The 12,292-nt window shown below is 40.4% G+C and overlaps 1 protein-coding gene across 2 annotated transcripts in view; it reads right to left on the minus strand.

Annotated features, from left to right (window-relative positions):
• man2a1 (mannosidase, alpha, class 2A, member 1) overlaps nucleotides 1-12,292 on the minus strand; it is a 163,548-nt gene that overhangs the window by 118,826 nt on the left and 32,430 nt on the right. For both annotated transcript variants that reach the window (XM_059644699.1, XM_048527297.2), the window contains exon 5: nucleotides 11,904-12,031. In XM_059644699.1, coding sequence (XP_059500682.1) covers nucleotides 11,904-12,031 — 128 coding nt within the window. The remainder of the gene's footprint in view (nucleotides 1-11,903; nucleotides 12,032-12,292) is intronic.

Here is a 12,292-nt window from a genome sequence, read left to right on the forward strand (position 1 = left end):
TTCGATAAGGTTCCCCACGATAGGCTATTGTACAAAATGCGGAGGAATGGAATTGTGGGAGATATAGCAGTTTGGATCGGAAATTGGCTTGCTGAAAGAAGACAGAGGGTGGTAGTTGATGGGAAATGTTCATCCTGGAGACCAGTTACTAGTGGTGTACCGCAAGGGTCGGTGTTGGGTCCACTGCTGTTTGTCATTTTTATAACTGACCTGGATGAGGGCGTAGAAGGATGCGTTAGTAAATTTGCAGACGACACTAAGGTCGGTGGAGTTGTGGATAGTGACGAAGGATGCTGTAGGTTGCAGAGAGACATAGATAAGCTGCAGAGCTGGGCTGAGAGGTGGCAAATGGAGTTTAATGCAGGCAAGTGTGAGGTGATGCACTTTGGTAGGAGTAACCGGAAGGCAAAGTACAGGGCTAATGGTAAGATTCTTAGCAGTGTAGATGAGCAGAGAGAGCTCGGTGTCCATGTACACAGATCCTTGAAAGTTGCCACCCAGGTTGACAGGGCTGTTAAGAAGGCATACAGTGTTTTAGCTTTTATTAATAGAGGGATCGAGTTCTGGAACCAAGAGGTTATGGTGAAGCTGTACAAAACTCTGGTGCGGCCGCACTTGGAGTATTGTGTACAGTTCTGGTCACCGCATTATAAGAAGGAAGTGGAAGCTTTGGAAAGGGTGCAGAGGAGATTTACTAGGTGGTTGCCTGGTATGGAGGGAAGGCCTTACGAGGAAAGGCTGAGGGACTTGAGGCTGTTTTCATTAGAGAGAAGAAGGTTGAGAGGTGACTTAATTGAAACATATAAAATAATCAGAGGGTTAGATAGGGTGGAGAGGGAGAGCCTTTTTCCTAGGATGGTGACGGCGAGCACGAGGGGGCACAGCTTTAAATTGAGGGGTGAAAGATATAGGACAGATGTCAGAGGTAGTTTCTTTACTCAGAGAGTAGTAAGGCAATGGAACGTTTTACCTGCAATGGTAGTGGATTTGCCCACTTTAGGTACATTTAAGTTGTCATTGGACAAGCATATGGACGTACATGGGATAGTGTAGGTTAGATGGGCTTGAGATCGGTATGACAGGTCGGCACAACATCGAGGGCCGAAGGGCCTGCACTGTGCTATAATGTTCTATGTTCTATAAGACATCAACATTTCAGGTATCCAGGTGCTGGAATGTTGCTTAGATCAGTTAAATCTGAAAGATATCCACACTGGGCATTTGTTTTGATCTAAACAACTAGGATTCATGTGGTGAGCACAAATGAGGCAAGAAATTCCAGATGGCAAATTGCAAAAGTGGTTGGCAGCCCTTACCAAAAGGGGGTTTGGGTGGGTGGGGGGAGTGGATGAGGGGTAAGTGTGTTAGGGAGGTCTGTGACTGAACAGCACGAAATGGCCAATGGCTGTCCGTGGCATTAGCAGCAGAATTTGGCCAACAGTAGTTTGAGATCTTGGGAAAATATTTGTTTAATCTCGTCTTCAGAAGTCGAACAGTAGTAGCTCTGCAGACTGACAGTAACAGAACAGAGATAGAATATGGAGAAGAACATTTCATATTACATTAAATAATGAGAGATTCACTAATTAAATCAATATTAATAGCAGGTTTTAGTCAAGATCATTCAAATTGTCATAGATATAGTTTCTGAAGTAGTTAAAGATTCACCTACATACAAAAACAAAAATGCTGTTTCTGCCATGCATCTTGAAAATAATTCACACTGCAGCTACTGAGTGTCAGTGGTGGAGGGAGTGGATGTTTGTGAATGTGGTGCCAATCAAACAGGCTGTTTTGTCTGGATGGTGTCAAGATCCTTGAATGTTGTTAGAGCGGCACTCATCCAGGCAAGGACGGCGGGGCGGGGGCAGCATTCCGTCACAGTCCTGACTTGGGCCCTGTATGATTGTGAACAGGCTCTGCAGACTCAAGAAGAGAGTTACTCATTGCAGTGTTCCTAAACTCTGACCTGCTTCTGTAGCCATTGTATTTATTTAGCAAGTCCAGCTGAGTTTCTGGTCAATGATAACCCCTTTGATGTTGATATTGGAGGATTCAGTGATGGTAATACAACTGAATGTCAAGAAAGATGGTTAGATTGTCACTTGTTGGTGATGGTCATGGATTGTCATTTCTCTAGTGAATGTTACTTGCCACTTTTCAACACAATCCAGGATATCATCCAGATCTTGTTGCATTTGAACATGGTCTGCTTCAGTATTTGAGGAGTCGTAAATGGTGCCGAGCATTATGCACTTATCAAACATTCCCACTTCTGTTTTATGATGGAGGGGAAGTCATTAGTGATGTAGTTGAAGATGGTTTCACTTAGGACATCTGCAGCGATATCCTGAAATGACTGGCTTTCAACAACTAAATCCATCTCCCACTATGCCAGGTTTGAATCCAAACTCTCCGATCAGTGAAGGGTTTGCCCCAGATCCCCATTGATTCCAGTTTTGCTAGGGCTTCTGGATGGCACACATGGTCAAATGCAGCCTTGACATCAGGGGCAGTCACTCACACCTCTAGAGGTCAGCTCTGTTGTCCACATTTGAACCAAAAGCTGTAACGAGGTCAGGAGCTGAGTGGTCCTGACTGAACCCAACATGGTTGTCAGTGAACTAAACAGGTGCTGCTTGGTAGCACTGTTGATAACACCTTCCATTACTTGACTGATGATCAAGAGTAAACTGAAGAGGCAGTAATTGATTGGGTCGGATCTGGCCTCCTGTGTGTGTACAGGACATATCAAGGCAAATTTCCACACGGTAGCCTAGATGTCAGGGTTGTATTATGCAATATTTATCATTAAAGATTGGGCCAGGTTGTGTGTGGGAATCAATCATTTTACTATTCATCATGACACGTTTCAAAGCTTTAATGTTTTGTGTTAACAGGAATTGGAACTTGGTTATATTTAATGTTGTTCAAAATGTCTGCATGTGGGATGTATGTGAGTGTGTGCATGTCAGTGTGTGCATGCATGTGAGTGTGTATGTGTGGGGATGTGTACATGCGCAGGGGGTGTGCACATGTTTGGAGATGTGTGCATACGAGTGAGGCGTGTGCACACAAGTGTGGACTGTGCACAAGCGTGGCATGTGCACATGTGGGGAAGTGTAAATGTGCGTGGGCACACAAATGTGCGTGGGGGTGTGTGCATACATGAGTGTACGTATGTACATGTGTGTGTTCTATAGTATGTCTACATTCCAGACTGCATCCCTTCACATCGCAGCTTATTTAGCTCTGCTAAGGCTCAAAAATCCACAGCAAAAAACTCTTACCTCTGTGCTCCTGCCCCAAAAGCAAAAATCTTGGTAGATAAATGAATCAACTAATTTCAAAGTTACTAAGCCAAAATATAAAAACAGAAAATGCTGGAAACACTTAATAGCCTTATTCCAATGAATGTGGGAAAGAATGATGGTTCAAATTTCATGGTGATGACCTTCCATCAAAAATTGATAAATTATTATGAATTTAAATGAAACTTCAAAAACTGTGTACAGCGTACAGAATATGCAGGCAGTAGGAAAACAAAAGTAATTGTCAATAACCTATTTGTCAGTGACTGCCCAGAAGAATCCAACAACTTCAGTGACATGGATTTCTCCTTTCATGTATTAGTTTGAATCTGATATCAAAGCAAAGAAATCCTCAAGAATCCAGGTACAATTATGTCATCGAGCAAGGTCAGCATAATGGAGTAGTCTCACAGATAGAAATACAGCAAATAAAATGTATTGATCATTCACTTCCAATAAAATTTAGCAAAGGACAAAATGAAAGTTATATGTATACATTATGGGAGTTGAATGATATATGTGTAGCATTTAGTGAGAAGTTGAAATGTGGCAAACTTCGACTGAAAAGAATTATGGTGAGTAATATTTTAAATAATTTTATAATATTTTAATTTTAATGTTTTATAAAACTTTACAAGATATGTGGTTGTTCTGGTGTAATTACAAAGTTAGCATATCTGCTAAAATACCTAGTAATGCTTCATTCAATATGGAGTAACATTTTCAAGAGTTTTTACGGCGAGACTAATAACAAATTTCAGCAAGAATCAATTACTGTTGTAATTATTAATTGATCATTAATTATAGTTAATAGCTTAAATAAGATAATAACTGGATTCAAAGAGAGGGAATCAACAAAGATGAATGGTCAGAATTAGAAGAGGCAACAATCAAGTCAGAAAGGCAGAGACATTGTAGATCAGCTAAGGCACAAAGGAGTGTGGCATGGTTGGATGGTAATTATTTTATTGAAAATAATCTGACAAACAAGACTGAGTAGTTGATGGCACAAATTAAAACGTGTATGACGTCACTGCTGTTTATAAGACAAAGTTAAGAAGGGGCCTGGATTAGCCGCTCAGTATTCCAGGATTCAGGGTCTTCATGCAAGATTGGAAAGGAGATAAAAGAAGAAAATGTTGCAATTTTGATCAGGGAATCTATCACAATAGTAGAGGGGATGACATCTTCCTAAAAGGTTCCTCAAAGGAAGCCTTGGATTGAACTTAAAAATCAAAAAGGAGCAATCATATTGAAGCAAACAAACAGTCTGAAAGAAATAGAATGTGTATGTAAATTTCAGTTAAGTGTAAAAAGTAATAGGTTAGTGATTGTACGAAATTTCAACTTACCCAACATTAACTAGAGTAATCATGGTATGAAAATTTAAGAGGGAGAGAAATGCTTAAAAGGCATCCAGGAAATTTTTTAAATCAGTGTGTAGAAGGCTCGACAAGAGACAGGACTTAATTTTATGTAACAAAGCCAGGCAAGTGGTTGAAGAATCAGTGACGGCACATTTTGCAGACAGCAATCATAACACCTGTTAGATTCAGGATTGCTATGTACAAAGACAAGCATGCGCCTGAGATCATGCCTGGGGGAGAGGGGGCTGCTGGGGGCATGGGGCTGATTTTAATGAGATCACATGATTTGGCCAGAGTGGATTGGGAACAGACACTTCCAGCAAATCTTTCTCAGAACAGTGGGTTGGATTCAAGAAGGAAATATGAAGTGTACAGGGCCAACCTGTTCCACTAAAGGAAAAACGGTGGGACCATCAAATCCTGTGAACACTGTACATCAAGGAATACACAGCATTAGATTAAGAAAAGAAGGCAGGTTTATGGCAGAAAACGAGGGATTAAAACAGCAGAAGCCCTAGAGGGGTATAGAATGTGCAGGAAGGAACTTAAAACAGGAGATTCGGAGAGCTAAAAGGCAAGATGAAAGAATACCAACTGGCAAAATAAAGAAAATCCCGAGTCATTTCACAAGCATATTGGGATAAAATGTAAAGGAGGAAAGAGTAGGGGCCATTAAGAACCACAACAGTAATATGTATGTGGAGGTAGAGGACATAGGTATGGTTATAAATGAATACTTTGGGATGGTGCATTAGTGAGAAGGAAGATATGGTTATAGAAATCAGGGAGGTCTTGTGATAAAATTTTTAAAAATTAGTATAAACAGAGAGGAGGTTCCAAGTTGTCTGGCAGACTTAGAAGTAGATAAATCACCAGGGATGGATGCAAAGTATCCCAGGTCATTGATTGAGGCAAGGCAGAAAATAGCAGGGGCACTTGCAAACATTTTTAATTCCACCCTGATGATAGGGAGAGGTACTGGACAATGGAGGACAGCCAATATGGTATCAGTGTTCAAGAAGGGAACAAGGAACAAACCAGGAAAATACAGATTGGTCAGTCTAACTTCTGTGGTGAGACAACTATTGGAAGCAATTCTGAGGGACAATTAATCTACATTTAGAGAACCAGGGACTGATCAAGATTATGTTACAGGTAGACAGTATAATAAAGGTGCCGTTTGGCACATTTGCCATCATTGCTTATATCACCGAGTACAGTAATTGACGTCACGTTGAGGTCATACAAGACATTGGTAAGGCAACTTTTGGAGCACTGTGTACAGTTATGGTCACCCTACTATTGGAAGGATATTATTAAACTGGCAAGTTTGAGTTATAAGGAGAGAGTGAATAGGCTGGGACTTTTTTTACGGGAGCGTAGAAAGTTGAGGGGTGACCTTACAGAAGTCTTTAAAATCATGAGGAGCATAGATAAGGTGAATAGCAAAGATCTTTTCTGTAGGGTCATGGAATTCAAAACTCAAGGGCATATTTTTAAGGTAAGAAGTTAAAGATTTAAAAGGGACCTGAGGGACAATTTTTTTCACACAGAGAAAGATTTGCATGTGGAATGAACTGCCAGAGGAAGTGGTACATGCAGGTACAATTACAAAATTTAAGACATTTGGACAAGTACATGAATAGGAAAAATTTAAAGGGATATGGGCCAAACACAGGCAAACGGAACTTATTTAGTTTGGGAAACTTGGTCAGCGTGGACGAGTTGGACCATAGAAACTGTTTCTGTGGTGTATGACTCTTCGACAGTTGGCATGGTTTTTTTTTTTTAAAATGGAGGTCATGTCTGACCAACTGATTGAATTTTTCAAAGAGGCAACCAGGTGTGTAAAGAGCCCAATGCTTTTGATGTAGTTTACATGAAATTCAGCAAGGCTTCCATTTTGTCCTGCATGGGAAACTGATAAAGATAAGGATGCATGGAAATTTGGCAATTTGAAACCACAGTTGACAATGGCAGGAAGCTGAGGGCGATGCATGAAATCTGCATCTAGTGGAGTCCCAAGGCGGTCAGTGTTGAGGCTCTTGCTGTTTGTGATGTACATAAATAATTTAGACTTGAATAAGTTTGCAGATGTTGCAAAAATTGGTAGGATGGTGAACAGTGAGGAGGATAGTCTTAACACACAGATATGGATGGGCTGGTCAGTGGCAATTGAAATTCAATTCAATTAATGTGAAGTGATGCATGTGAGCAGGATCAACAAAGCAAAGGAATAATATGAAGAACCATAGGAGTCCAGGAAGCATCAATGATCAGTGGGGCCTTAAGATATAGGGTAGGTGGATAAAGTGGTTAAAAAGGCAAATGGTAAACTTGCCTTTATTTGTTGAGGCACAGAGTTTAAAAGAAGGGAGATTATATTGAAACCATTTAAAACATTGGTTAGTCCAGTGACTATTGTGCGTAGTTCTCAAATCCACATTATAGGTGGGTTGTGATAGCACTGTAAAGGGTGCGGAGTAAATTTATTAGGGTGTTGCCTGGGCTGGGGATTTGCAGGTTTGAAGACAGATTGGATGAACTGGGTTGTTTTCCTCGGAGCAGAGGAAACTGAAAAGGAACATGATGTATCAATTATGCTGCAACGATGTTTAAAATCAGATTGGGCAGCCAGGAAGAAACTTTCCTCCTTGCTGGAGGGATCAATGACTGGGGCCATAGATGCAACAGAAGGGGGAGAAGGTTTAGAGGTGATGTGTGGAAAAATATTCCCATCAGATAATGGTGGGAATCTAGAACTCATCACCTGTAACGATGATAGTTGCAGAAATACTGGCAAATGGGACTAGAATAGTTAGGTGGTTGTTTTCAACCACAATGGGCCAAAGGGTCTTTTTCTGTGCTGTAGTACTCTATGATGCTGTAAAACAATTGTCATTTTTAATTCATGGATAATTCATGAGATTTGTTGCTTGCAGTCCCTGAGCCTGAATCTCACAGATTTGTTCAGTGCAAATGGAGGCCATTTGGGCATTTTAACATGGTGCTAATCTCCTGCCTTTTACTCGTAATTGCATATTTTTTCCATTTAAATAACCATCAATGCCCTCCAGAATACCTTAATTGATCCCCTGCCCAGCACACTCCAGACAATGCATTCCAGACATTACTTGCTGTATGAAAACAATCGGTTTTCTTCCCTCACATCGTCTTCTTTTGAAAAAGAAGCTAAAATGGTACCCTTTGATTTTTAATCATTTTACAAGTGAGAAGTTTCTCCTTGTCTACTCTGTCCAGCTACTTATGATTAAAATAACTTCTATCAAATGTACTCTCCAAGTAAAACAGTCCCAATATGTTTGATCTTTCCTCATATCCGAAGTGTGTTATCCCTGGAAGCATTCTCATTTTCTTCTGCACTCTCTCCAATGCATTCACATCCTTCCTGTAATGAGGCACCCAGAATGGTTCACAATACTCCAACTCAGAACTAGGATCTTAGGTAAGTGCATCATAAACTTGCTGATCTTGCACTTTATCCACGTATTAATGAACTCTAAAATAATATGCTTTATCAACAACTCTCCAAACCTCTGGCACCACCCCAAATCCAGGGAAGATCGAAAACCAATCATCAGTGGATCTGCAATTTCCACTCTTACTTCCTTCAATGCGCTCAGATGCATCTTATCCAGTCCTGATGCCTTACTTCAATTTCGAATAACTTATCCAATAACACCAGCTTTTTATGATTAAATCCTTCCAGCCATTGAGTTTCTGTCTTCATCACCATGGCCTGGACATGAGTAATGACCGAAGAATATGTATTAATTTATCACATCAGCCATGCCTCTATCAACATATAAATCCTTTTTGGTCCTTAATCTGCCATACTTCTCCTTTTGCCACCATTTGATTATTGATATGTTCATTGATTTGGGATTTCCTTTTATATTAGCAGCCAGTCTTTTTCAAATTACCCCCGTTTCTCCCCCCATTGTGGGGTGACCAGAAAATCACTGCAAAAGATAAGGCTGACGCATTCGCAATCGCAACAATCTTCAGCCAGAAGGACCAAGTGGATCATCCATCTCAATCTAATCCAGAGGTTCCCAGCATCACAGATGCTAGTCTTTACCCAATTTGATTGACACAAGTTGATGGAGCACTAGATGCCGCAAAGACAATGGCCCTTAACAACATTCTTACAGTCATACTGAAAACCTATGCTCCAGATCTTGCTACACCCCCAGCCAAGCTGTTCCAGTACAGCTACAACAATCACGGTTCAAACTGGACAAAAGAGCTTAATTCTAGAAGTAAAGGAAGAGTAATTGCCCTTAACATCAAAGCCGCATTTGACCAAGTGTGGCATCAATGATCCCCAGCAAAACTGGAGTCAATGAGAATCAGCGGGAAATCCCTCTGCTGTTTGGAGTCGTGCATAGTTTGAAGGAAGCTGAGTGTGGTCATTGGCAGTCAGTTAGTTCAGGTCCAGGATGTCTTTGTCCTAACCATGATCAGTCACTTTATCAATGACCTTCCCTTCATCATAAGCTCAGAAGTGGGAATTTTCATTGAGCAGTCATCATTGTTCACACCATTCAGGGCTCTTCAGGCACTGTAGAGGTTTATGTCCAACTGCAGCAAGATGTGAATATTATCAAGGTGTGGTCTGACAAGCAGCAAGTTTATTTCTAGCCTACAAGTTCCGGGCAATGACCATGTCCAACAAGAAACAATCAGTCCTTGACATTCAATCACATTATCATTGCCGAATTCCCACTATCAACATCCTGAGTTACCACTTACCAGAAAGTTAGATTAGCCATACAAGCACTGTAGCTACAAAAGCAGTCAAAGGGTAGGAATCCTGCAGTGAGAAACCTACCTCCCCTAAACCTGTTCACCATGCACAATGCACAAGTTAGGTACGAGATAGAATATCCTCCAGTTGCTTGGTTGGGTACAGCTTCAATAACACTCACTGAGTTCAAGCCACCATGACAAAAGCAGCCCACTTGATTGGCACCATATTAGCAAATACTCACTTCCTCCACAACTAATGGTGCATAGCCACAGCATGTACTATCTACAAGACACAGTTCAGAAGTTTTCCAAGGCTCCTTGGGCAACACATTCCAAACCCATGACTATCTAGAAAGACAAGAGCAGCAAATACATGTGAACATTCACTATCCTGACTTGGAAATATGTCACTATTCCTTCAGTGATGCTGGGTAAGAATCCTGGAACTCCCTCCCCAGTGGCATTGTGGGGCTACTACTCTAAATGGACTGCAGTGATTCAAGAAGGAAGGTCTCTACCACCATCTCACGGGCAACTAAGGATGGGTAATAAATGCTGCTCCAGCCAGCAACACACAAATTCTGTGACTAAATGGAAATATCAATTAATCAAAACATCTGAGATGAACACATGGAAGGCAATGACTGATAAAATCTTGGCAGATGATCCGTAGACACTGATAATCTGTGGACATTGATGATCTGTGTTGCCTGTATGGCAGAGAATTTTAGTTTTCTTTAAATTGTTGCTGTCCTCTCTTGTATGCCTACTTTTGCTGAACAAAGCCATCTGAAATTCAATTTATGCATGAAGAGACAAGCAAAAAAAAGCAAACAAACATTCTTTAAACCAACCTACTTATTTGTTGTTAATTTTACTTGAATCTAATAAACAAATATTGTTTGGTCTCAGGCTGCACCTCTATTTGTTCCAACATTTCCAAGAATAATTAAGAGGCAATGAGGTAGGTTTCACATGTATTTAAGATTTTAAGCATGCTTTAAAGGTAATTCAATTCTGGGTATGCCTTACGACTTCCTTCTGAGATACCTGCTGGCTCAGGTATTCTCTAATAAAAATATATAAGTAACAGTAACACATACATTGTCTTTTTCCCCTAAAGACAAAGAAATTCTGTTTTGGAGGAAAGAGGTGGTTTAAAAAGATTTTAGATGTGGAGAAGAATCCAGAGATAGGGTCACTAGGGATTTCAATACAAGTCTCAGAATTTTAAATCAGAGGCATTCAATAAACAAAAGAGAATGTAAGTGAACAATGGGTGAGAGGAACCTGATATGAGATAGAGTGCAAAAGCTGCAAAAATAGAGGAGAAAGGAAAGATGATATTCACAGTCACAGAGAATACCATTTATGATTTTGATAAGGCTAGTTCAGAGCTGCGTCAGGAATGAAACCTAGTGAGACTCAAACATCAATTTGCAAAAGGATGGGAACAGAACTGGGAGATGGGAACTACATTGATGGACTTTAAAAAAAAATCAGATTGAAGATGAAGTGTTAGTTTTCAACAACAAAGAAGTTGGGGTGGGTTTTCTTTTAGGAAGAGGGTTGTAGCACTGAAGAGAAGGATCAATTTATAATATGGGCTAACATGGGACTATAAGGTCGTCAACTTTTAGGCTAGGATCAAGAAAGCGTTCAAGTGACACGGTTAGCTCCAGCAGAAACCTGACACAAATAAGCAAATTCTATGGCTTTTGTGAGGTAAACATTGAAAATGTTTGGTTTGTTGGGTAAAGGAAGAGGATTGCTACAAATGAAAAATATTTTCCATTTCACTCCCAATTACAAATTAAGTTTAACTATATTTTAAAATGTTTTCATAGAATTCCTACAATGTGGAAACAGGCCATTCAGCCCACCAAATCCACACCAACCCTCCAAAGAGTTTCCTGTCACCTCACCCCATCGCCATAACCCTACATATGTTCCATGCTAACCCACCTAGCCTGCACATCCCTGGACACTATGGGCAACTTAGCATGGCCAAACCACCTTATGTGCATATCGTTGGACTGTGGGAGGAAACTGGAGCACCCAGGGGAAACCTATACAGACACAGGGAGAATGTGCAAACTCCACACAGACAGTCGCTGAGGGTGGAATCAAACCGAGTCCCTAGCACTGCGAGGCAGCAGTGCTAACCACTGAGCCAAGGTGTGTTTTCTGCAACAAATAAAACATTTATGCTTTCAAATATATGAAATGACCTTCTAGCAAAAATTTAAACATGTCGTTTTACGATTACTCAATGGGTTGAATGGCCTCTTTCTGTATTGCAGCATTTCTATGATTCTCTAATTATATTGATTGTGAATTCATTGCAACTTCAAAAATGCGGGTGAGACTTGGATCATACCTAAATAAACAGGACAACAGCCAAATTATATAAAATTGAAAGACGCAAGAGAAGTTTGTGAATAACACTCACCTAAATTTCTCTCCAGCCACTGGTGTCCTTCAAGCAACTGGTCAATCATTGCATAAATGTGTGTGTTGGCCTCATCAGTCATGACCCAGCCACCCGTTGTTATTTCAAACTGGCCTAGTTCACAAAGTCTAGAAGGAAGCAAAACAGTGAAAGTTTTAGTTTTTCACAGTGAAAAGACACATTGTGATAAATTCAAATAAAAGCAAAGATCTGAAGAAGCTGGAAATCTGAAGTAAAAACAAAGTGCTGCAGAAACTCAAAAAGTCTGGCACAATTGCAGTTGGGAAAACAGTTAAATTTCAAGTCTAAAATGGCTCTTGTTTGGAACAAATAGTTGGTTAGTTCAGTTGACTGAACAACTAGCTTGTGATGCAGAATGAGGCCAACAG

This window comes from Stegostoma tigrinum, chromosome 3 (assembly GCF_030684315.1).
Source record: "Stegostoma tigrinum isolate sSteTig4 chromosome 3, sSteTig4.hap1, whole genome shotgun sequence".
Taxonomy (NCBI): Eukaryota; Metazoa; Chordata; class Chondrichthyes; order Orectolobiformes; family Stegostomatidae; genus Stegostoma; species Stegostoma tigrinum.